Source organism: Cygnus atratus, chromosome 5, assembly GCF_013377495.2.
Source record: "Cygnus atratus isolate AKBS03 ecotype Queensland, Australia chromosome 5, CAtr_DNAZoo_HiC_assembly, whole genome shotgun sequence".
Classification (NCBI taxonomy): domain Eukaryota; kingdom Metazoa; phylum Chordata; class Aves; order Anseriformes; family Anatidae; genus Cygnus; species Cygnus atratus.
Window position 1 is genome coordinate 61,383,017 of NC_066366.1, and position 25,645 is coordinate 61,408,661.

A 25,645-nucleotide genomic window follows, 5' to 3' on the forward strand; every position below is an offset into this window, starting at 1 on the left:
GTCCAAAGGGCCTCTTGCTGCTGAAGCCCCTCTATCAGAGCAAGGGTTCAACACAGAGAATCAGAGAACCATCCAGGCTGGAAAAAACCTTCATGATCACCAAGCCCAGCCATCAACACAACCTACCAAGTCCCAGCACTAAGAGTTGTCCCTCAGTGCCATGTCCCCACGTCTCTTAAATACCTCCAGGGACAGGGACTCCACCACCTTCCTGGGCAGCCCATTGGGTGCTTGACCACCCTCTCCATGAAGAAATTCTTCCTGATGTCCAGCCTAAACCTCCTCTGGCACAACTCAAGGCCGTTTTCTCACATCCCATCACCTGAGAAAAGAGACCAACACCCCCTTCGCCGCAGCCTCCTTTCGGGTAACTGTAGAGAGCGAGGAGGCCTCCCCTCAGCCTCCTTTTCTCCAAACAGTCCCAGTTCCCTCAACTTCTCCTCATAACTCATTTTCCAGCCTCTTCACCAGCTTCCTCACTCTTCTCTGCACATTCTCGATCAACTCCCTGTCCTTCCTGGATTGAGGGGCCCCAGCTAGTCACAGTGTTTGAGGCACATGGGCCTAAGCTCTCCACAGCTGGCCCTAAGCACCTTCAGATTGCTGGGCCCAAGGGTGCCTCCATCACCACAGCATAACAGAGGATTTGGCTGCCAGCAGAGCCGAAGGACCCTTTCTTTGCCTGGTTCATGTGCTCAGCTTGCCCCATGGCCAGCACAGCTCCATTTCTATACGGAGATTTATGAACCAGACCAAGAGGCTGGGTCACTTCTCCAGAAAGAGCAGCAACAGCCCTCATGGAGGAAGGGAGTCGGTGTCCAGCTTCGGCCTTCCTTCCTCCCTTCTCCTTCTCTTGTGGAAGACACTTCACTAGAGGTGGCAAATTTCCACTTGGTTCAAAGGCCAGGCCCTGCCTCTGCAGAGTTCTAAGGCAAATATTCCACAAACTGTGTTCATACTGCATAATTATATATAATTTTAAACACTGATGTAATTGGGGTTCTAATGAACTCCTTCCTGCTGTTGTTTCCTCATCTTGAGCCTGTATTCAGACATGAGATTTCACCGAGTTAAATTTTTAAAAGGAAAAAAAGAATCAGGCTGAGACAACTCAGACACCTCTGTCAAACTTCTGTCTGCCTTACTTTCACATGAAAGAGATTTCTTAAGTTCCCCCTAAAAATATGCATCCATGCAGCAATACCTTGAAAGGGAGAGAAAGGCGGTAACCACAAATGCTCCAGAAACCTCACAAAGATCATTTCACAGCAGCAAAAGCCGCAGTCGCTGCGAAGTGAAGTTTTAAAGGCAGGAATACACGCTCCTTGCTACAGGGAGTGACGAGACCTCAGCATCTTGAACTGCATAATAAGAAAGTGGAGAAAAAGCAGCAAGGGAGATGGTATCTTTAGGAAGATGTTTGGTCCTACTGTCTTGCATAACATGAACTGAGTAGACTTAAAGCCTCCAACTTTCATGCCCTCCCATTACAAGGAAGCCTGAGAGCCCACTGGCAAACCATCACATTTAGAGAAAGTTGCAGAAATCCTTATTTCCCTGTTATGCTCATACCGATGTTTTTTTCCTCGCTTACCAAAAAAGCAATTTATTTTAGCTCATAAAAAAAAAAAGCTTATGTATTCACAGGGACTGCATACCAAAAGGGACAAATACAGATATAAACAAAACAGTGAATTACCATTATGGAAATTAATTTCAAGAGTCACAAGGCATATTATTCCTGGAAATTGTTTTTATTTAGCAATTACGTTAACACCGCAAGAAGGCAGCTGGCATTGAAAACAAACAGTTCAATTTAAAAATCAGGGAAGTGAATTAACTGAAATTTCAGGGCACTCACACCTGAATACACTCCACTACCTTGAATACTTAAGACTCCTCAGAGGCTTAGGTTTTTGTCACGGAATAGAAGAAATGGGATAAAAGAGTAGGAGAAACTTTTTTTTAAGTTATTCATTTGTTTTCGCAAATCAAAATCAAACCCTGACAACCAGCCAGCAGGTGAAGAAACTGAAGGAGTCGATGACAATACTGAGAACAATTTTATTTTTTTTTTCCTGTAAAATGGCTTGTGCTTCCACAGGTACAACAGCAAAGAAATTATTTCAGTCCATTTCACGTGGTGTATAAAAGACCAAGGTTACAAACATACCCAGAAGTTTAACAGCTGCTAACACTGTTCAAAGGTAAACATAACTTCTCCATCATACGGGGCTCACTGTGTGGATGAGGCTTTTCCTATGGTTGGGTCCCAGGAAGAAGGAGCCTTCCAGGGGCTCTTCATCACGTATTCGATCCAAGAATAAAACAATGCCCATCCCTTATCACCACGACAGAAACAGAAGGGACCTCAAGGTGACTTGAGGATTGGCTTGTCCACCCAGGAAAGCGTAAATATGCCCCGGTCAAAGGAAATATTGACAGCCACCAGTTTTGTCTGTAGCTTGGTTGTCCAAGCAGCTTATTTTTGTTCTGCTGCCAATAAACAGAGGCTGATCAACATAAAGTAAAGCTGTATCTTTACTACTTGTCGAGGCTCGCTCTACTGTTCTTGCAATATCAAAGTGTTTGCTGCAGTCGGTGGGACTTGGTTTGCACACTGCGACTTTTCATCCTAGAAACTACCCTCCTCCCCAAACCAGCCTTACCTTCTATGTTTTTTCTTGTAACTCACAAAGTGTAGACTTGTTAAGAGTACTTATAAAATAAAAATACTGAGAAAAACCCGTGATAGACACTTGTAACTTCACTTTGTTTTCCTTGAACAGAAGCAAGCCTGAAGGTATCTCTTAATATTTTCTTCCATGTTTTCTTTTCAAGCTCTATTTGTTTACCTGCAACTACATGGATGAGTAGAGAATGAGAGGAACCAAGAACTCACGAGAGACTGAAAACTGAGCAAATGAGGAGGATCCTTGGCCAGAACTCTCCACAGAAGCTGGGCTGTCCACATCTGCTCAGCTCGAATGCCTGACAGACTTCTGCTTCCTACCTCTTCACATCAACAGCTCTACATATCGATTCCACGGGAGCCGTCACTTCACACCCCATGCAGCAAGTCAGCAACAATCTTGGGGAAAACAGCATTTATCACCCATGACAGAACAACCCTTGACAAAGAACAGACAGGCATGGCCCGTCTCAAAAAGAATATTTGCAGCTCACCTTTAATCAAGAGCAGGAGTCAAGCCAGGTTGGTTTTTCTAACCTATTAAAAATGCGTTTAAACGAAAATCAGTAGTGATGATGGCCAGAACACTACCAACGGTTCTCTAACCCCACAGAAGTGTCAAGACTACAATGTCTGTGAACAGAAACACGACTGTCTTGGAGAAGCTTCCACCTCCAGAACAACAGCTGGTCAGCAAAAGAAAAAGAGCAGCAAAGGTGATCGGCTTCGGCAACAGCACTAAAGGAGAGTTACCACAGTTATAGCCAGCAGTTTATTTTGGGTGGTGTGCAGACTAAAATAGTAAATTCTATTCAGAGACTGTTGCAGTTTCTCAGCAATTCAGGGAAGCCCCCCACTCAGCACCTCTGCTCCCTGCCCTGGCTCTAAGCAGAACCCTTCAACTCCATGAATTGTCCTTAGAACCTCAAGGAACGTTTTCCTGGGAGGACCACCTGTGGTTCCAGCCTTTCCACTTCATCCTGGGACTTCCAACAAAAGCGAGTGCTTTTTAGAGCATGAGCCAGGTCTGAAAGCTCCTGGCATGGCGTTGCTTCAAGGCGGTCTGTCCCTCATGGAACCAGGCTGACAGCAACTTGCGTCTCTTTTGAGCCCTGTTCCCACCCTCAGGAAGAAAACCGATCCTTTAATTACTATGCCAGTACAGTACGACTACTGTACCCGAGGCACAAAGTGACCACACTTGGAAAAAAAAATCTTGATTAAAATGCAGTATCATGCTAACTCCTTTGTGCTATTTGGAACACGATTCAAATAAGAACAACGCTTACCACTGAGCTGCTTATTGAGACTTCAGCACTCTACCAAGAAGCTGCCAGGAAAAAGGAAAGCATTACAGCTCCAGCATGCATGGATATGACAGACTTTTTTTTTTAAGATAGAAAAATACTTTTAGCTGTACGTTATGCAGTCAAAGCTGTTTTTGAAGCATTTAAATAGAATCAACAGTTAACAGGTGAAAAAAATCCATAAAGAATACACTGCCAACACTTGAAATGGTATACAAGGAATATCATCACACTGAAATCATGAAATCAACTTTCAAAACAAAGTTTGAGTGTGGTTCTCAAATTGAGTCGTTCCAAACAGAATTGGTCTTATTTGTCTAGAAATTACTTTTTCCAGCTGAGTTACCAGATCAGTGAAGGTGTGTGGTTATTGAGACAAGGGAAGGAGAAAAGGGATAAGCAGCCAAATGGTCATTTAGTCAGAGCAGCATACATGGCACTAGTGTTTGAGAAAAATAATGCTACAGACTCTCCTGCCTTCCCAGTAAATCCAGCTCTGTGGGCCTCACCCTAGATTTGAATACTGGTTAATGACAAAGTACCTGAATTCATGCAAAGGAACTGCGGAAATTTGTTCCCCAGATAAGAGGCAAGTTTTCCCTCCTACAGTATTTGTTGTTACACAGAATTGCCGACAAAAGAAACAAAAATCTTGCCTAAACACAGTCTTTCCAAAGGACACTTCCCTCAAATACAAACCATTAGCCTGTTTTCCACATCATGCAAGCCAAACAACGCAACCTGATGGTGTGCTGGCATTTCTAGTGAGCATTCCTCTAGCATCACAAATTCACTTTGCACAGGGTACAGCTATATGAAGCCCCAAAGCAGCAATTAATCTGCAACAGCAAAGGAAGCAAGTAAAGAAGCTGGATAATGGAGATGCCTCAAAACCTGCACGTTTACACCCATTTACGCTCAAAAGGAGACTACGCATGCATGTCCTGATCAGATAAAGCACAGTAAAAATAGTTGCCACCCCAGACCAGTGAAGTTGTCATACAGGAAGCTCAAGACTTCTGGCCCCCAGCAGTAACGCACAGCTTGAGGCCTTAATTCAACAGTGAACAAACGTTTCCTGAAAGCGTTTTCATAGCATCTCTTGTGAGAAACAAGGTTAAGTATTTCAGAGTCCAGTAAGAACAAGGTGGAGGCGAGTGCGCCTCTCGCAGATGAGGTATATGCTAACCAGAAGTAATGCTGCAGTATGCATATGGAACCTGAGGAACTTGAGCTGAATATAAACAGGGAAGAGGCACCTTCACATTTATGACAGAAACCATAAAGAAGGAATTGAAGGCCCAAAGGCATTTCTCTCCCACCTGGCTGGGCTGCCATTCTTGATGAAGATTAGCCACAAGGTTGGCTTGTGGGAGTAAGGAGTCAGAGTATGGAATCACAAGAGGATCTCATTGAAAAGGCACTAGAAAGAAGCATATAGTTTTAGGTTAACAAGGTTCGTCCTATTTCCAATCACCGAGTGGGACAAAACTGTACAGTTTGATTTTTAGAGAAAATGCTGCAGAACAAAACTGTTTCTTTACAGCAGCAAAAGAATAAAAAGAAAAGTAAAGCTATTTTCAAATCATTAAAATGCTGAACATTTATACAGCAAAATTACACTAAAAACAGCAGCAGACAAAGTATATCCCATCACCATTGGCAAGGGACTTGTAAAATGTTTATAAGGTTAACTATAAAATAATTTTACAACCAAAATATGAACAGGCCAATTCAAGTATATATATACAGAATATATTAAAATCATATAAATTATATATTTATACAAAGGGCACAAATATAGCAAAAAGCTATAGTTGATTAAACAGAACTGAGCTTGAATGGTCTATTTCATCTAGGTGTTATAATTTTATCCCTTTTTTTTTTTTAAACCTGGATAGATTGATACCTCAGATACCAAGAGTACAGAGAGCAAAAGAAAAAAAAACACAAATCAAAGAGTTATCATTCTGTATGAAATGAAACTAACAGTGGGCGGGGTACATCTCATATGAAATTCTGATTTAATTATCTCCATAGTAAACATTTATCAGCTCCCTTAAAAAGTCAGGAATTTCAAGTGATCCACTTCAGATGCACCACCCTGATACATATATTTGATTACATTTGAATGCTGTTTGATTTGCAAACATTTGAAAAAAATGGATACAAACACATCTCAATCTGCAAAAAAGGTGACAGATGGCAGCAAGTTGAAAAGTGAACAAAACACTCACTTGAACTAGATAGGATGCTCTCCTCACAGCATTTTGGCTACTAAGTGAGCTTAAATAACTTATTTTTAATTGTTTTATTTCAAAACATAACAGCATATAACCACAATCCATTGAAGCACTAAACAGTCCCATCCACGGGCTTATATTCAAACATTAACTAAGTGCTTTCCTGAATTCAGGTCTATGTAGATAAGCTCTGTATAAACTGTACCTAAACCTTCCATCTTGCTGCAGCACTACCCCTTCATTAATGCAGTTTTTAAAGGGTCGCCACATCTCAATTAACCCAATGGTCTGGGCATGCAAGGAACAGTTAGGGCAAGCTAAGTTAAGCAAAAATAAAAAGGCCAGACTACACATATACAGAACACCGGCTTACAAACCAGACCTATTTATGTAAAAAAGTAAAGCAGTTTCACCAGATGCAGGTTAAACAGGGAGGAAAAAATAAGAAAGAAAACCAGCCATATACCATACATAATGAACAGTGGATATCTATTACACTGAAAGGAAATCAATGCAAACAGGATTTCCTCAGTTTCAAGTAATCCTTGATGCCTTTTTGGCCAGCTGTGTTACACCATAATAGATATTTTAATAGCATTTATACTCTACAATTTAGGCAGCTAATTTTTTCTCTTACATATCCAATTATCTCTAGTGAACATTCACCTATGGTTGTCCACACATTCTGTATTAGCTCCTTGAGAAACTATTCAAGTTGATTTATATTGCAAATTAACGACAGTTACATTCTGTATGTTCCTTCTAGATTTGAAAAATAGGTTTTAAAGGCTTGTCAAAGTTTTAGAAGAAAAAACCTTTCCATTAAAAAATCTTAGCTTAAAAAAATCATTAAGACACCTTTTTCTGATCCAGGGTGCTAATAAAAAGATTACAAATATACTACAATTTGACCAAGAAGACTTCATGAATATGCTGCTTTTGAGCATGCAACACCACTGATATCTGTCAAATTCCAGGTATCAATGTATCCCATTCCACCACAGCCCCTCACAATTTCCTTGTCAGCTCCCCAGCCCCACCCTACCACCCTATTAATAACATTATAAAAAAAGGTAAAATCTAGAGTTAGTGGCAAAATCTTCACAGTAAATTGTTAAAGAAAACGTTATTGTGGTCATTGCAAAGTGATATCAGTCAATTGGACCCTGAAAAATTAGCTTGACGCAGTTGTGTTCCCCAGACAGTTGTGTTGCACAAAAAGGGCAGGCAGCATGAAATGCGTGAGTACCATGAGGCAGTGGGATTTGAGACCAGTATTTCGCAGATTTCTCAGAACACACATGTCCACACGGGGTGAAAGCATGAGTCGGAGGACCAGCATCCACATAAAAGCCTGCTTCACAACCGAGCCAGAGAGGCACGTAGGGGCCAATGGTTCTGCACATGGGACATTCCCGCTCATTGGCTTCTGTGTCACTGCGATGTCCCCAGTTGTGATAGCCATGGACATGACCACAGCTGAGGTATGCCCAGGGTTGCTTCTCCTCTACCACATCTTTACGGTTGATGCTGGGAAACGCCAATGTGTTTAACCCGACGGGACACTGCGGCCTGGCAGCATTGATCTCCTGTCGCAGAGCCTCAATGTGTTTCTGAGTTGGAGTGTGAAACAGTCCATCTGCTGTTCTCCACAGAAGGGTGGCTCCACACAGGTCGATCAGGGAGCCATCTTGGAGGACGTTGGTCTCATTTTCTACCTAGAGGTGGAACACAAAGATGATGGTCAGATCTCAGATACCTCTTTTACAGACAGAGTTAGATCTGTAAATGTGTCCTCTTTCTCAAATGGTTACTCTTCCTAGCATGCTAACTAATTTTGCCTTACTGTTTCCTTCTGGAACCCCATTTTTTTTTTTTTTTTTTAAATTCATCTCATCTCTTTTCCTATATTTCAGTTTATAATAAGCATGGGTCTTTTTTATGCTGTGCTTGTACATGAGGTAGTAAATTTACAACTGTTACATGCAGTGGGAATACTAGCTATTATGCACAGTTTTCCTTCCTGTAATTCTTTGGGAAGATATTACATTACACTGAGTTCTTCATAAGAGGACAGGGGGTAATAGTTTTAAAACAAAGAAGGGCAGGTTTCGATTAGATGCGAGGAAGAAATTCTTTACTATGAAGGCAGTGATGAGGCCCTAGCACAGGCTGCCCCATCCTTGGCGGTGCCCAAGGCCAGGCTGGGTGGGGCTGGGGGCGGCCTGGGGTTGTGTCCATGGCAGAGGCTGGAATGAGGTGGGCTGTAAGGTCCCTGCCAACCCAAACCATAACGTGATTTTACAAATACCCCCCACCTCTGAGCATGCTATTTTCCTCTCTCTAGGATTGATCCTTTGGTGTGCCTCTCATGTTTAAGGTAAGTCACCACGGACTGAAGAGGAAAACGGCCATTCCCTTAGGACTGTCTTAGCAGAGCACCCAACTAGCTCCCCTGAAATTCTTTGCTGATGTGTGTTGGCAGAGGGCTGCTCCTCGTGCAGATCTTTAGACCAAAACCAGCTACACCCAGGACAGACCAGCTGTCCTCTCCTCAGATACCATTTTTTGGCTTGTGGCAAGCATAAAGCATTTTGCAGAAGCACGAACTCCCCCAGCGTAGCTCATCAACAGTGAAACACTCTTCCGTGGGTACGTTATAGATAAATGACAAATGCAATACCAGCTACGTGCACAGGCACTTTCATAGATATCACTACAGCAGAGTGAATTACCAGTCAAATATCTCAAGCAATAAATTCTGCAACCAGAGCCACACAGCCTCAGCTTCTGAGCAATTAGCCCCCCACCCCCAAACTAGTTAGCTCTTTATTCAGTGAGGTATTCCATGCAAATATAGCCCCAATGTGCACTGCCTGAAGGCTTCTTTCATCTGAAAAAAAGCAGGTATGTATGATACATTTTCAAGGGGAGACATATTGTATTTCAGTGAAATATTCTCTAGTTTATTTTAATGTCGAAAACATAGGCAAATTGTGCTATTGCTCCCAGTTAAGTAGTGATGAAAATGTATTAAATGAAATTTAAAGAGACAGACCTACTGCCCAGGTTTATACATTGAAAATTAATAGAAAATACCACTAAGGCAAAATAAATACCCTGGAAATTAAATAGGTCACATTAAGTCATCATGTCAGCCTAGGAATTCCATGAATGACAACTGCTTTGGCATTTACATTCTAATCCAGTTTAAATTCACAGATTAACTGCGGATCATCCTTGCACAAAACACCTAGACAGTACAATACAGACTACAGATAAAAGGTCACCACCATAAAGTACTACCAGCAGGAAAAAAAACCTCAGCAACCGAAGTAGAGAGAAACCTTGATCTGATCACTTCTCATATAATTCCTTCACAGACAGAAAAGAAAAAAGCTCTCATCCGCAATGTGTTCAATTCATTATACAGGGTGCATTTGGTTTTATGAACCCAATCAACGAACACTGATCACATCAATACCAGTGTGCCATGTAATTTTTATTTAAATGAGAATTCGAGTCATTTTGGATGCAGGAAAGGGAATTTATTTGTTTTCGTATTGCCTTCTTTTAGTAGCACTAATAAGGTGCTTTGCTAACCACGTACAAAGGGCACAACTGCAACATCATCTGTCCCAGTCCCTGAGGCAACGTTTGCCTCCCACCATTATAATGGCAAAACAATTTATGTACTGCAGGCTGTCTACTGAAAGCAGAACAAAATATTCAAACTCCATTTTCCTAACCCCTTTATAAGCAGTCAGTTTTCACCAAAGCAAGTGGCAAAACTGGAAAGTCAGTTCAGTGCAAACATGTAGATAACTCTAACACTACCAAGCTAAAGGGAACTCAAGGATGCAGCACAAAAACAACTTTGGTCATGAAGAGAGGGATAAAAAAAAATCCCTCTCCACTGCTACTCTGTCACTGTTTGAAGTCTAGCAGCTGAATGATGAAGTTACAAAAAATAAGGGGCATCTTTGTTTGTTGTGGAGGCTCTCAAAACCTCTTGTCTCACCTCAAATCGTAAAAAATACCAGAGGGTGTAAACCACGAAGGATCTTCCAGGTCTGCAGTCGGGACGATACTTTAGCCTAGGCAGAAACTGAGGACTTCTGGGGAACCTCATCTGCCTGAGTGGGAATACGATAGTCTGTGTATTTCACTGGATTACTTCTGCATGTTGGTGTTTGTTTTTTTTTTTCTTCCCCTCAAGGGCAGGTAAAAAAAAAAAAACGGAAGAACAAAGATAGCATTTTTCCTTCCTAAACTCTGCAGATCTTGGGAAGGGGAAAGAACAAGAGTGCTGTGCTCCCTCCCACCTTCTATGGAAAGTGGACACATCCCTTCACAGGAACATCTATCCAGTTATGTATAGCTCAGGTCTCTGGCAGATGAAACTTTTTATTGTTGGTAAAGGCAAAGCCATCCTGCTCCATAGGGTAACACAGTAGCGCACCAGGCAGGGTTTCTCTGATCTTCTGAGTAGCAGGTAAACCACACAGAAGCTGCGCTATTCAAAGTTGTTTTGCATGCAAGCACACTATTAAGATTTTACGTGCACAGGGAGATGCCTTTTGCAGTACTAACTTAGAGATCTTCCCATATCCTAAAAGGACATTTTTAAAGAGGTGGGGATTCAAGAGCAAAGTTTGTTTAGCTTTTACACTATGCTATTTCAGTTGGAAAAGTGACATTAGCAGAAAACTAAAGAGCATTCTATACGAGCAGAAACAGAACAGCAACAAGAATGTACTGTAGCATATGCATACTTCATTGATTTCAGAGCCCTTGCTCTGTTTTAATTACCAGATGCTTTCGACTTACCAGCTTCCCCCGTTGTTGAGCAGATCTGGTTTCCCGCAGAGTGTACACATCACCACAGACTGAGATCTCCCGCCAAACTCCAGGTTTAGACTCCTCAGTAAACCCTCCTTTTGGATGCATGACCAGCACCCCATTAGTTGTTAATCCATCCATATGGCCATCAGGATTTTTCCATTTCGCTGCTTTTTCCTGCATGTGACAACCACACCGGGAAAGAAAGTTTGTCTAAAAGTTTACAGACTGAACTTTCCCCAAGTTTTGCTAGTCGTGTCTAAAATGCAACATTTCCTCACCAGCCAGCAGCTCACAGATTCACAGAAAAAGTATTTTTAAGACAACCTTCACAGTCAGAGTAGCAACACCTTTTGCTCATGCATCTCCAGTTACGATCTTAAATATTATTTCCAACCCAGTGAAGGAACTCTGCACATCAGGTGATACTTGGGGCCTGAACCTCAACCTGACCTTGAGGTCTACTCCAAGGTCAGTAGCATAAATACCCCTGACCACTGCAAAGGAACACCACTGCAACGTGTGCACTGGTTTCCATATTGTGGCCAGTATGTTCCTTGGTCTTCAGCACCAAAAACTACAATAGCAGCTTACTCACAATGAGTATCAAGAATATAATAGACAAACCTAAAGAAAAAACCTTTAATAAAGGCTACTGAAGTAGAACTTTAGTAACTATCACCAAGAGTCCGTGCTGGTAATAAATCTGGCACATAAAACTGCAGCTTCTGCTTAACGCTGTGGCTGGTACGCCGCAGTAATAAAAAAACGAACGATAGGATAAGTCACGGACTCATACAAGAGAATTTTGGGGCTTGAAAATAAAAGAATAAAAATGGAGTTTGCTCACATGTAGCATAATCAGTAGCAGTACTTACACCAAGAAATATATTTTTGGAAGAGTCAAATCCAGCTGCAAAAATCCTTGCTGTATATGGCGGGCTCCTGTCACATACAATCCTGCACGCAAAACGGGATATGGTGCTTTGTGTAATCTGAGTTTCATCATTATTTTGACTTCCAGAAATAGTATCTGTTACTACAAAGTCTATGGGGCTTTCTGTTGACCTGCCAACCTGCAAAAAAAGTAAAGATGTTGGTATAATTTGAAAGAGCTGTAGAAGTATCAGACATTAAGGATCAAGTTATATCAGGGATTTTGTCACGTTAAGGTTGATGCCATTAAGAACCTACTGTCTACTGAATTTCTGGATGACAAGATCCAACTAGGGACTAGTCTGTGTTCTTCACATTTGTCCTAGGTACAAATATGCCACTGGCACCACAAATGTTCAATTACTACAACTGATGCACATGCTTGCCCAATTTTTTCAATTAAGAAAAAATTAGCTTGAAAATGTCAAGTTTTGTTCACGTCCAGTTTCAAGTCAGTTTGCCATGAAAATCAAGGATTTTTATTTTAAACCCAGAACTTGTTTATTCTGATACATCGTAACAAAAAGCTACCCACCTTCATGTTTTCAGAATTTGTAGTTCTAGAACAGAAGAATTTTCAGGTAAAACCCCACAATATGATTAAGCTTATTCCTAATCATGCATATGCACAAATAAAAAAGTTAAAAAAATATTCTTGTCTACTGATCTGCAGTGTTTTATTTCTTCTAAAGAAAGGTGTTTTTTTGTTTGCTCGTTTCTTTTTAAATTTTGCCACCTATGAATTTTAATTCTAAAAAAACTGGAAGCATCTAGGCATCTGGAACAGAAAAATTTGTTACAAAAGGGGACAGTGGGATTAGACTGCCAACCAAACACAATGAGACTGCGTCAGTACTTCTACAAGCAAATTAGCGTTGCGCCAAATTTGAGCATAACTGGGAAAGTAGAGCTGAGGAACAAAGAATGGAAAAATCTTTTTTTACAGACACCTTGTTATTAAACAGAAAACTCAGAATTAAGCACATTTTTCACATAGAACTACTTATCAAGGATCCACATTATATGAAATATCCACATTTGTACGAAATATCCTCCTCACTAAACATGATCACATCACCCCCCCCAAGAAGTTGCACTCAGCTTAGCTTCTTGCTCCTCAAAGCCCCTCACATGTGGTTCCATCATGAATAGCAACAACTCTGCAAACTAAGTTCATTATGCCTGTTTAAAACAGTGAAGAAAAATTATTCAGGAGTTCAGGAAAGTGATATTTTTAATACGTAAGCCTTCCCACAACTGAACTGATAGCAACAGTACAGGGATCTTTCCCGTACTTCTGCTATACTTGCAGTTCTACTTTTCAGTGTTACTCTTAAACACACGCTGAAATTCACATGACACATCCAGTTCTTTCCTCCATATCACAGTTCTTGAAGTAGAAAATGTGATGAGCTTGCCACTGAAAACCACCACAGAAGTACCAAACCAGGTCTACTCAAAAAGTGACTACCAGAATACCCAAGAGACAGAGCTTAGAAACTACTTCATACAGGACATTTCTGATTTGTGCAGCTTGACAAGTTCAACCTAAAAATTATAAAGCTTTATTCCTTTTCCTCTTACAATATTACCACCACCAGGCTCCTCTATCCCACCCAATGCAGCTCCTGCTAAGAGTCAGCACTGACCAGCAGCTTACTCGTAACTTTGGACTCTAACCTGCATGCAAGCTCTCTTAAAGGGTAAACAATAATGAATGTGAAGTCATTCTGTTCATAACAAGTTTCCGCCTGTTGCAGTCTATCAAACATATCAGTCTCAAAGGTTTTAGATGTAGTTAAGGGAAAATAAGACAGGTTCTTCTCTAAAGGATGACAAAGCAAGTGTTTCCCGGCCTCTCATATCCTTAACAATCTGTCCATGAAATCTGATTATATTCAGATATAAATATTAAAATCTATATAGAAAGCTTTTTGTTTTTAAAGATCTGAGATTACAATGAAATAAATTATTTTGGTGCTCAAAATTTACATCTCATTTGTGTTAGATGTCTACACAGCCCCAAATATTTTAAATACTTGTGTTTATTTTTGTCTTTTGAAAGAACCTTCTAAATGATCAGTCCATGTAGTATTGCGCTACACTTCAGCAGTTTTTTCCATGCTCCATATCAACTCAGAATTTTGGATTTTAATATCATGAGAGAAGAAAGCCTTCAGAAACAAATGACAAATTTGATCAACATTTACCAACCAGAAAAACAATTTTATCTCATCTGATGTTGCAGGCAGAGTACCGTCACTACACACCTTCCACTATTCAAAGCTACTCATTACAGACTTCATTATATTTCGTAGTTTTCTTCCATCTTTCTCTATTGCATAGGATGCTTTTCTTTTTACGAATTTTTAGGCTCCATTTCAGGACTCTTCTTCTGAATTCTGCCATACTCCGTATTATTTCACTCAGCTACTTCCAACAACACACTATGAATCTTCCAACTGATGCCTCAGACAGCTTCTGTTGTCTACACCACAGGTTATTGTTAAGAGCTGTAAAAGCCAGGCAGTCAATTTGCTAGTGTCTACCGTCAGTCAAAGAAGTGCTATTAAACCCCCCGCTCCTGAGACAAGGCAAAAACCAGACAACCTGCCAGCAGATAACGTAACTGCTGTAGATTCTTAGTCTCAACAGAACTTCACTTTGATGATAGGGGGAAGCAAACCACGCATTTTCTGTGGCGCTGTTTCTTTCTTTTTTTTTTTTTTTTTTTTTTAAAAGAACACAAATAAATCCAATATTCATATGCAATATAGCTGCTCCTGTATATATCGGTAGTTATTTAGGGTACTGGCTATACACACTGTGGTTCCTTTTAGTAGTACTAACAGGTATAAATTAATCCATTCGTGTCCAAACAAACCACGAAGGAACAGTTTCTACTCCAACTTGATGCATCACCAACAGAATGGTAACTAAACTCTTAAGGAAAATGGTGTGGGTTGCGGTCGCTTTTTTTTTTTTCCCAATATGCTGATTACAAAGGGAACATCTTGCCTTTGGGAGACAGCAGATGAAACATTCGCACATCCTTCTTGTTATCAAATGAACAAACTTTACATGGATATCACTAACAAAGCTCCACAGTAGCATTTGTGCTCAAAATACACTACAGAAATACATAAAGGAAACCAGTTGTGAACTGGTAAGTTACATGCACAAAGACATGTTAATTTTTATTTCATTACAGAAGGTATCAAGAAAATGGATGGTCTGACAGCCTGGACACTGCTCTTCAATTTTCACTGCTCTTCTGATTTTTATCACTGCCCCTTCTATAGTCTCTCCACATTTTCCATATGTGCCTCACTTCTGCTAATATCTGCTCGTGTTTCTTCTTGGTTAGAAGCTTGGAGAGCGTAACGTGAGAAACTAATTCTGCATTTGTAGTCTTCAAAGCTTTCCTGCTTGTTTCTGAAGAACTGCAGAATACAGGTCACCAACACTTCTCACGTCTTCCTTCAGAGAAAGGACTGACTACAGGATCTCAAAGTGGAAGAAGAGAAGAGGTGACAGATTTTGTGAACCGAATCTCCCTCACTTTAAAGAGAAATGAGCTCTAACTGAATGGATTCAATCTTCACGGGTTAGAAGTGGTGCCCTGGCTACGGAGAGAAAGAAAGCAAGAACTCTTCCCTCTGTTTTCCCTATTTCAGGTCCCACTGCCAGCGTTAGTCACAACCCTCCATACATTCCTCAGTGTGGTTACCTCAGTGAGGCTGTGCAGTGCTATTGCCCCATTTTCAGAGGGGAAAGTCTCAGATAAAAGCTAAGCAATCTGCCCAACACAATACACGTAACCAGTGGCTGAGGATAATCCGATGGTCTTGGCATTATCCCTCCCTTTTCAGCTTCCACATCCTTACCGGGGTTCTATAAAAGCCAGGAAAACACATTTGAGAAGAAAACAGCAAGCTCCAAGGACCGTCTATGCAAGCAATGGTTGATCAGCAGTAAGGTTTTACCCTGTGGACCCATACAGACAATTGGAATTTGCCACCAGGTACTACAGGGCGGCACGAGACAGCCTTCAAGCAACTTTTCAGACTGCCCAGAATCCAATTCTTGAGAAAAACTAAAGCCTAGTGGCTCACCTAAATAACAAAAGCCTCTTCAGGCTGCTGTCTGAGAATGGCTTCAGCAACAAAATATTGCCGCAGTCTATCAGACTATTCCTTTTCCCATTTCCACAGCCATCAGGCCCTCTAGGCTGAGGCCTGCAGCACACCAAAGACAGCTACAGACAGGGGAAACATCAACCAGGACACAGAGCTCGAGGGGAAGCTGAGATCGAGTCACAGCATGACACAGCAAGACAGCGGAAACAAACCATCTTGAAAAGACAAATTTTTAACAATAAAGAAGCCATAACCCTGACACACTAGCCATTTGAGGGGTCACCAGAAGGACTGAGATGCTCTACAAACAAGACTCAGCTCCAAAAGTTTTATTGTTATTAAGATGGGATAGTCTGGTCTGTTACAAGCCAAACCAGTCATTAACTACAGATGTATGACAGATAATGGCCTGAACCATAGGCAGCCTCTCAGAAGTGCGTGAGTAAAGGGGCCAAAAGGAAAGCTTGTGTGACATTCCACTAGGCATCCCAGAGCTGATCTGGGCTTGAAAAGCATTATGAAGACGTGTGCTCCGGTGCTGGCCACCCCAGCACAGACCAAGCTGGCTCAGTGCATACTCTGCAAGGTCCTGCTCTGAGTATCGGGATCCTGAAGGGCAGCAGGAGAAGACATGTTAGCCAGGCTATTCTACACTTCACTAGACAATTCCTCTGAGCCAAAAATCCCGGTATAGGTCCAAAGTATCCTTGATTAGCACCCGTAACCTACTGCCTTAGAGAAGAGGCACCCAAGCTGCAGTCTGTGTAGCACTGCTTCATAACGTGCTGCATCTCCACACTTCATGCTGCTAGATTTCATTAGTAACAGCTAATCCCCCCAGCTCATTATTTGATATCCCTCCAGCACCCAAAGCTGTAACTACCACTACGTTATTATATGATCAAGAGTCTTCAATAAAATACAACCAGAAAAGCAGCTGTTTTGCAACTCCTTTATTCATGTTGGTGTATAAAAGAAGCAGAAAAATTCTAGCTATCAAAAATGGCATTTCAAAATTACTGACATACAGGAAGAGTTTCACTGGAGCTACTCAAAGCACAAAATACACCTTGCAGAGAGAAAACAAATATCAGATAGTAACCCAAAAGGATGGGTTGCACTTTCTTTTTCACCAGTCAAAAGTCTATTTCAGTTCATTCGTGAAATCATTTTCTAATGATCCATTCATGCAGCAGCACGTGAACTAAACTGTATCTTCTCAATCTCTATTTGGACCTAATCATGCCTAAGTCACATTGGGAAAGTCTTACACAGAGAAAAGCACAGAAGCCACATTAAGTAAGAACCTTTTCATCTTGACAGAGTCATTTCCTCTTCTGTCAACACCACTCAACTGCTGACCCTTCTGAATTTGAAAGACTCAACAAGGAGGGATAACAATCCATGATAAGATACCCTAATTACAGAGGTCACTGACAAGACAGACCTGATTAGTCTAGAGTGGAAAAGGTTGTGTATGTCTGTTTTCCCCCAAGCTTCAAGTCTAACTTTCTACTGAATTTCTGAAGTCTTTTATCAAGTATAAAAGCAAGCATTACACAATAAAATAGCTTAGGTTACCAGAATGCTAGATGATGCAGAGAAACAGAAATACATATCTGCTGGATATAAGATAGCTTAGAGAAAACCCAGCACAGTCCCCTACACCGTTTGATACATTTGCATACCCTCCAGGAAGACTTTTATTATCCTATCACCAGCTTGCCTCCTTCAATGCAGAGCTCCCACATGCCCCTTCCTCCCTTTGCTTTTACTTTCCCTTTCCTATCCCATGCTCTACTCCTTATCTACTTCCTTTTTACTCCAGTTACTCAATTAACTGGAAGCTGGGGTGGGGAGTAGGTGGAAAGGTACATTCTTGTGCTTATTCATGAATTCAGACTACTCATTTTTTTCTAGTACTTATACAATTGTGACACTGTCCTTGTAGAAAAAGCAAAAAGCAGTGAAAGGAGTAAGGCAGTAAGGATACTGAAGGTGCTGGCGCTGGTTTGAGAACAGACAATGTAAAATTTCAAAGGGCTCTCACATAGGCAACTGGCTTTGGTCATGAAAATTCCACAGAACAGACAAAATACCTGGAAGAACATAATCCAGAACTGTGGTTTCACATGTTGCTTTCAAAAAAAAGGAACTGGTCTTACCTGAAACATGTCTGTGTCTTTATCATGAGTATATTCCACCACAACCGTCTGGTTTCTGGATAAAGTGTAAGAGATACTGTGCTGGCCTTTACAGCTGATAGCCTGTTGAACAAAAAACATCTATTATAGTTTCCACATAAATATTATAATCAAGTTTATTTTACTTTATAAGCACCTTTGCCTATGTTCATAACATTGTATTACAAGGCTTGGTAAATAAATACAGTAGGACTTTTTGTTCTGGTTTTAGTAGAAAATCCCAAGCTGCACTTGTTTGCTTCTAGTTCTAAAGTACCTGGTACCTACCATTTTCATAGTTTCGACTCCAAACCTCAGAAATTTCCGAGGTTTTACCTCGGAAATTATGCTAAGTTCCTAAGCCTCGAAGGAACCTGTAACCCCTTTGAAGACTAGGTCTTGTGGTTCTTCCACTGTGTTTTGTTTTTATAATAAGTGAGCAATACAATTGATTTCCATTTAAAAGTGCCAGGATTTCAGAGGTAAGGAAGTCATTACAGTTCAGAAGATTTCTGGTTACACCAAATAGTCACTGTTTTATAACAATCGTAATGAAGAACATGCACTTTCAACCTGTTTTTCCTCACTCACTAAAGAGTATTTCTTACTGTCTGCCAAAGGGAACTGATCTCTACAGACACGAATACAGTAAAGATATGAATGTATCTACAGATATGAGTGTAGCAAACACTAAATAGTATTTCAGGATTTAAAACAAGATGACAGCTCCTGTTATCCTGCTCAATTTGGTTAAGACTGAGTTCTTTACTTGTCAAGCCTTCCCAGGTTTACATCTCTAGGTTGTCTTTTTCAGAAAAAAAAGATAAGAAGAATGTACCAGTCCAAGAACTAGTTCAAGAACAGAACAGACATCACTCCCACAAAGGAGCACCCACAACTCTGAAAAAAACAGTAAGAACCCTTTTTCAAGGACAAGAGCACAGTTGTCACAGCAGAGAGATAAGAAAGGGTGGGACTGAATGATCTTTTCAGAACCTCTGAGACGCACACAAAATCTCTGCAGCACTAGTGATTGTTTCTCAAGCTTAAAGACTAACACTTTAAACGATTATGCAGTGTCAGTGTAATTGCACTAAATGTACGACGTAAATGCATTGATAAAAGCTTCAGGACAGAGTGGAACATGCCAAGAAACTAAGTCTATTGGCTAACAAGGAAATAAATGTAAATATAAAGTCCATATAACTGCACACAATTAGGAAAGGTAATGACTGTTACTTCCCAGAAAACACTTGCAGACACTTAAGTACTGATTTAATAGGTAAATTAAAGCTTTCTCCACTTTTCTGTTGAAAGGGGTCATTACCTACAAGAGGTTCTCTCTCAGTAGCTTCATTCCTTCCTGTTGCTCTTCATCTACAACAATCACAGCTCACAGCTAGGGATGGGAGAATCATAGAATAAGTAAGGTTGGAAAAGACCTTCAAGATCATCTGGTCCAACCATCATCCTGCTACCAATGTCACCCACTAAAACATGTCCCTAAGCACCAGGTCCAACTAAGCAACTAAGTATGTTCTACTCATCTGTCATCTCTCACAGAAGTCTAAATGATCTTAATGTTACAGATAACTGTTAAACAAATCATTAAAAAGTTTTACTCAGCCTTAGGGGTATTAAAAACCATCTAACTGCATACTAAAAGCCTAGTCAGGGTAAGCAAAAATATTGATGAAATACAAAAAAAATCTGTCATTGTTTTTTCAGTAAACTGAGTATTTGCAGCAACAGATTAGAGACAGCTTTTACAATGTTCCTCTTGCTGAAAGCTCTTTGCAGCTTCAGCACCTGCTAAAGATTTAGGCTTAGGTGATAATACCCAGAGGCAAAGCACTGGGTGACCTCTCCTAGTCCCTTCCAGTACTTCTGTCTGCAAGCTTTTAACACCTAGGAGGTGATGAGTTTTCAAGCCATACAGTCTAGTTTCACTGATTTTATTTCAACAGTCATAATGACCACCAAAAAGCGATGTAAGCAGGATCTGTTAGAGTATCCCACTGATCATGAATTATAAGTTTCTCATCTTAAATGGATAGTCTGTTTTGTAATAACCATTACAACATGCACAGAATGTTGTAAAAACAACATCTGTAGATGCAACACAAATGAAGTCACTATCGCTTTGTGGCCTGACAAAACACTGAATTGCAGGACTGAACCATGTATAAAGAGCTTTTCCTCTTCGCATGTTTGACAGCTAACAATGGGATCTCAAGCCCCAAGCAGCTTTCAGGTGCCTCGAGTATAAGAGAAAGACTAAAAGTGATAAGAGACCCCTATACCTTGCATTTTAATTATGACCTGGTAATGATCAACTGATACTTACATTATAGGAAACCATTTCAAATATCAGAAAGTAGTAGTTTTCAGACAAAACTTCTATTTGTTTACAAAAAAACTAGGCGGCAGCTGAGGGCATAGTGGGGGACAGGTCCATCAGGAACCTGTTCACCTGTTGGTCCCGACAAACTCTAGCCAGTCCATACAGCAGATGGGTAAAATTCCAGGCACGGATGTGTGCCCTAAGCTTCTGCTCTTGTCAGATGATATTGGATCAAATAGAAACCTTGGTCAGACCCAAAACGGCAGTTTTTAAGGTCTGACAAAAAAAAAAAAAAAGAAAAACCACAAAACAAGTGGGAAGGTAAGTAGTACCAGACATACATTTAATAAGGTCATGTCCTCATCTACAGAATTTAGGGCTTAGATATGCTAATAATTCCCACTAGGTTGGCCACGGTCAATATCTACTCTGAAAAACGAAGGTAGGGCATAACCTGCACTTTCTTTTCCCTCCCATCTTTTCTTCCTCATTTTATTTCCCCTTCTCTTTGCCTTCCACTGTTTAAACTCAGTTATTTGCAGCGTGAAAGGCCACATTTTGTTTCCTGGAATTGTATAATCATTTTCCAAAAAGCTAAGAGTTTTATGAGAAACGTTTCGACTTGTGTCCTTTCACCAACAGCTGCTCCCATTCAAAACACATTTTACTGTTATTTTAATTGTCTCAAAGCAATTGACCACTTTCAACTAAAAAAAAAAAAGTAACAGCATTTCAGGAACTACACAAATCCCACCGACTGGCACAGTGAACTATGACAAGTGTAGGGTAAGTATCTTAATAAAACCATATTGTAGGTGAAATGGAGCCACAGGCAAAATCATGAAGGATTTTGACACCTTGAGGAGCTACAGAACCACAGTACTGCAAGTCCCAAAAAAGCCTGGAGATTGATTGCCCCAACCCCCTTGTAATTCTCATTGGTTTTTATCATCCAAACTAGAGAGATTTGTTTTTCACTGCTTTCAGCATTCAGATTTCCAGACCGACTCCTGCCAGTAGGATTTATTTTATTTTTGGTTTTTTACTCCCCAAGTCTTTGAGTCGGAGTCAAAGACTTGGGGATTTCATTTTTTACTCCCCAAGTCTTTGAAGCTGTCACTAATTGCATTGCTCTGGTAAATTCTGAAAAGTCCTGACTCTCACAAGACGTACGGTAGCATCACAAGTTCTAGCAGATGACTTCAGAGATTCAGGCTGGACACCACCACTTCCACCTTCCAGGCAGAATTAACACACAGAAGTACAAACACCAGGCACAAACATTGCCTGGACCTCCCCACCTCCTGCTCGTGGCCGCCAAGACCCACCACAGCAATAGTGCACGTTTTCAAAGCTTGCGAAAAGGCCACCAAGCTTTTGAGTCTGCGGGCCAAGAGCACCTGAATTTGAGAGCAGTTCTCACACCTTTCAGGTCCTTACAAGTTTAGCAAAAATCAGCAACTGAGCACAGGAAAAAAACCTGAACGAGTTCCCAAAAGAAACAACTGATGGAAAAAAAAAAAAAAATACCTTGCTAACATATATAGCCTGAGCTCGCTAAAGAAATCAGAAACACGTGGCTTCAGACTGGCCATAGCATGTGCTGCCTCCTGTCCAGCAGGAATGCTGTTGGGAAGATACAGGCTAGATTAATTCAGCCGCCCACACAGCAATTTGTTTGATATGGTTAGCTGTCTCAGGCTGCTGAATTCAAGTAATCCCTTTGGAGGAAACAGAGCGGGGGCTAATTGACATAAAACCCATGGAGCAAGAGGGGGAGCAAATGATGGCAGTGGGAGATTTTCCAGAATAATTCCACTGCCAGCAGCTCCATGTCCACGCTGGGGCTGAGGGATTTCAGCAAGTCCAACTGCCAAACGAAAGCAAAAGGAGATGACTGGGATGCTGTACTCTGCTTGGCACAAAGGGACAGACTCCCAAAAGCATCTTTTCAGATCAGAGCTCACGTTTGCACAGCAATCCGTTCACCTCCATAGGACTTTCAGTTGAAGGACACTGAAGTAGCTCCAATCCTTACTGTACGTTGGGGCAGTTTACCTTAAGAGGAAGGCTCCTCTCCTCTTCATCACTCCAAGGAAGCCCCGCAGTTAGCCTGGCCACGCAGTGCTCCGACTGCCCTGAGATTTGCATTCCAGTGATTTAGGGACATCAGAAGTGCCACGTATTATCAGAGACCGAAGAGAGGTAGATATGAGAAGCCCCACTCTCCCACCCTCACACTAACATGACCCAAGCAATTCAATTTAAGAGAACAATCGCAACCAACCACCCCCCTCCCACCCCTGCTTTGCTAGCAGCTCTTCAAGTTTTCGGGTATTTCCTTCCCACTGGTTTCAGTTATACCTGGCCTTTTTTCCCCCTTGCTTCCTTACACACACTTTTCATTCTTGCCACTTTCTCTCCAGTTCGAGAGCAAAAACCTCTTCACAGCGCTCTGCACTCACTATCAAAGCAGCAGCTAAAGGCTATGGCTAACAAACCTGCCAGGGCACAGCGGAGCAGAGATCAAGCAGAGCACGTTCACAGCAGCAGCCCTGCAACTCAGCCTGCCCACAACATCCCAGCCCACCCGCACCCTTCGCTCCCCCTCTGCGTCCCCGGAAAGGTGCCTGCTATCAGTTTCACCACTATTTTGAGAAGTGAGAAAGTAAAGTGCCCTCTACCAATACATTCAAACACCTTGCAGGTAAGGGGAGAAAGAACACGCAAAAGTTTCATTAAAAAAAAAAAAAACAGCATTTCTTAGAACTCTTTTTGCTAGCAAAAGATACAGAAGAAGGATGGAAAGCACCATTAAAGAAAACCTTTAGCAGACCAGATGTATGCCCATTTAACCAGGGGCCATGCACACAACCACATCCGCAAACATACAGCGTTACTCAGGAGCATGACAGCACTGCAAGTGCCACCTCTCTCCTAACCACAGACACCGCCCATGGCCACTGCCCCGGCAATAGGCAGACAGGGCAGCGCCTCTGAAAATAAACTTTAATTTGTTGTTGCACAACAGGAAATGGTCAGTGTCAACACAGCCCCAGAAATGCCTTTATTGACCAGCAAGACACAGGGAGGTAAATGAGTAGCAAGCCACCCCTCCCACAAGGGTCTGTAAAATATCCTGACCTAAGGTGGAGTTCTTTTTCAAGAGGTGAACTGCTCCAACGTCAGATTTCTCAAAATACGACAAGGAAACCCATATTTTCCTTCCATCCCTTTTCTATGGGCTGTTCTTTGAGAGCTCTGTAAGCCCGTTTTGCATCCTGCAATGAATTACTGTAATACACTCATTACAGAAGACAAATTCTACAAACGCGACTTCTATTGATGGTCAAAGCAGTACAGCAAACATTCTGGAGTAAGGATCAAACCCAAAGAAAGGCTTGCAAAGTACAGGTGTATTTTTGCCCTCAAACTGTACTAGTATGAGATTCTACATTTACCTACAGACCTCACCTAGAGGGGGGAAAAAAAAAATACACGGACTTCACACCCACCACCAGCCAGATGTTCCCCATCTAGGAGCATCTGCTGGTGTCCGCAGCTCTTTCTGGCACACTGACATTGATGAAGTTGCTCATTTTCCTTAGTCACCTTCAGCCCCACAGTTCAAGAACAGGTCAGGAGCTCACTGCGTGACTGCATTAATTTAACTGAGATCAAACCTTTTGTGCAGGGAGCGTGTCGATGAATCAACTGGAGGAGCAGATCTCGAAATTCTCTCTGCTGCTTATAGGGAGCAGGTCCAGGCCAGGCCACTTCCAGAAACAGAAATGTCGCCGCTTTCTTTGGTCTGCGGACAGTATTTCCAGGACAAAAAATCCCCTGCTTTTGGAAATTTAAGCTTTACAGTCCACTTGTGCCTAACCAGCTCCTCAAAAACCATGAGACAGACTTAGCATTATTACGGTTACCAACTCTTCCCCACTACAGCAGAAGGGAAGGCTAAACCCATTAAGAAAAGAGGCAGATGTCTCGCAGGAAGGGCCGCTCCATTAGAATAGGAACCCTACTTTCATTAATTAGGTTGGATTAGGACAATAAAGTGATTTATGCCAACACTTTGGTTTTCTTTGTCGGTAGTCGAGCTGACCGACACCACACTGACGCGTGCAAAATTAATGACAGCAGCAGTGCCTTCATGAGTTAAATGCTTGCTTTCTTGGCTGCTGGCCTTCAGTTTCTTTTCTAAAAAAGAACACCACTCAGGGACATCAGACAAAAGTTCTTGCAACTTGAAAGCAAAAGGAAGCTTTAGCTAGTGAGGAAGGAGTCCTTCTAAAGTGAAGAACGCATTTCCACTGGATTTCTGGACTGCCTGTCTGCCAGAGCCAGCAGACATCAGCTTATCACGAAACACACACCAAAAGCTCATGATTATGACACATTTTGCCCACATCAGGGAAGTGTGGCCACTTCAGAAGTTTCCCAGCAAATTACGACAATTTTCAGTCCATGCAACATTAACTAAAAACTAGTTGCAGTTTTATTCCGTCTCGACTTAAAACCCGCAGTAATCATCCAGAATTACTCCTTCTGCAGCGCCGTATTTAAATAACACTGAAAATTTACGCTGACCTCTAGCTACTGATACGGCTATTTATATATATTGTCCTCCAGCCTTTTGCAAAGAAAATAAGAGACATTATCATGGAAATTTTATGGGCTCTGTGTGCCACAAGAGGGGCTGAAACGAGGTACCAGAGCCATGGGCCAGCTGCTTAACAAGCCTGCATCTGCTTCCTGCCCAGCGCCATGCAAGCCCATCCTTCAGTGGGCTTCCTTCCTCCCCTTGTCAGCAAGCATCTACACTACAACTGCAACATCTATGCTTTTTTGTTTTTATTATTTTTGGATACCAAGGCTAACACCTCCTCTTACCTCTAATCTTTCAGCTGTCAATATTCTCATTTCATTCCGAAATGGTTAAAAAGCAGCCCT

General features: G+C 41.5%; 1 protein-coding gene across 1 annotated transcript in view; it reads right to left on the reverse strand.

Annotated features, from left to right (window-relative positions):
• Positions 1–1,746: 1,746 nt before the first annotated feature.
• PELI2 (pellino E3 ubiquitin protein ligase family member 2) overlaps positions 1,747–25,645 on the reverse strand; it is a 77,095-nt gene continuing 53,196 nt past the window's right edge. The window contains exons 3-6 of the mRNA XM_035551363.2: positions 18,325–18,426; positions 11,963–12,160; positions 11,073–11,261; positions 1,747–7,960 (exon numbers count right to left, since the gene is read on the reverse strand). Coding sequence (XP_035407256.1) covers positions 7,394–7,960; positions 11,073–11,261; positions 11,963–12,160; positions 18,325–18,426 — 1,056 coding nt within the window. The 3' untranslated portion in view covers positions 1,747–7,393. The remainder of the gene's footprint in view (positions 7,961–11,072; positions 11,262–11,962; positions 12,161–18,324; positions 18,427–25,645) is intronic.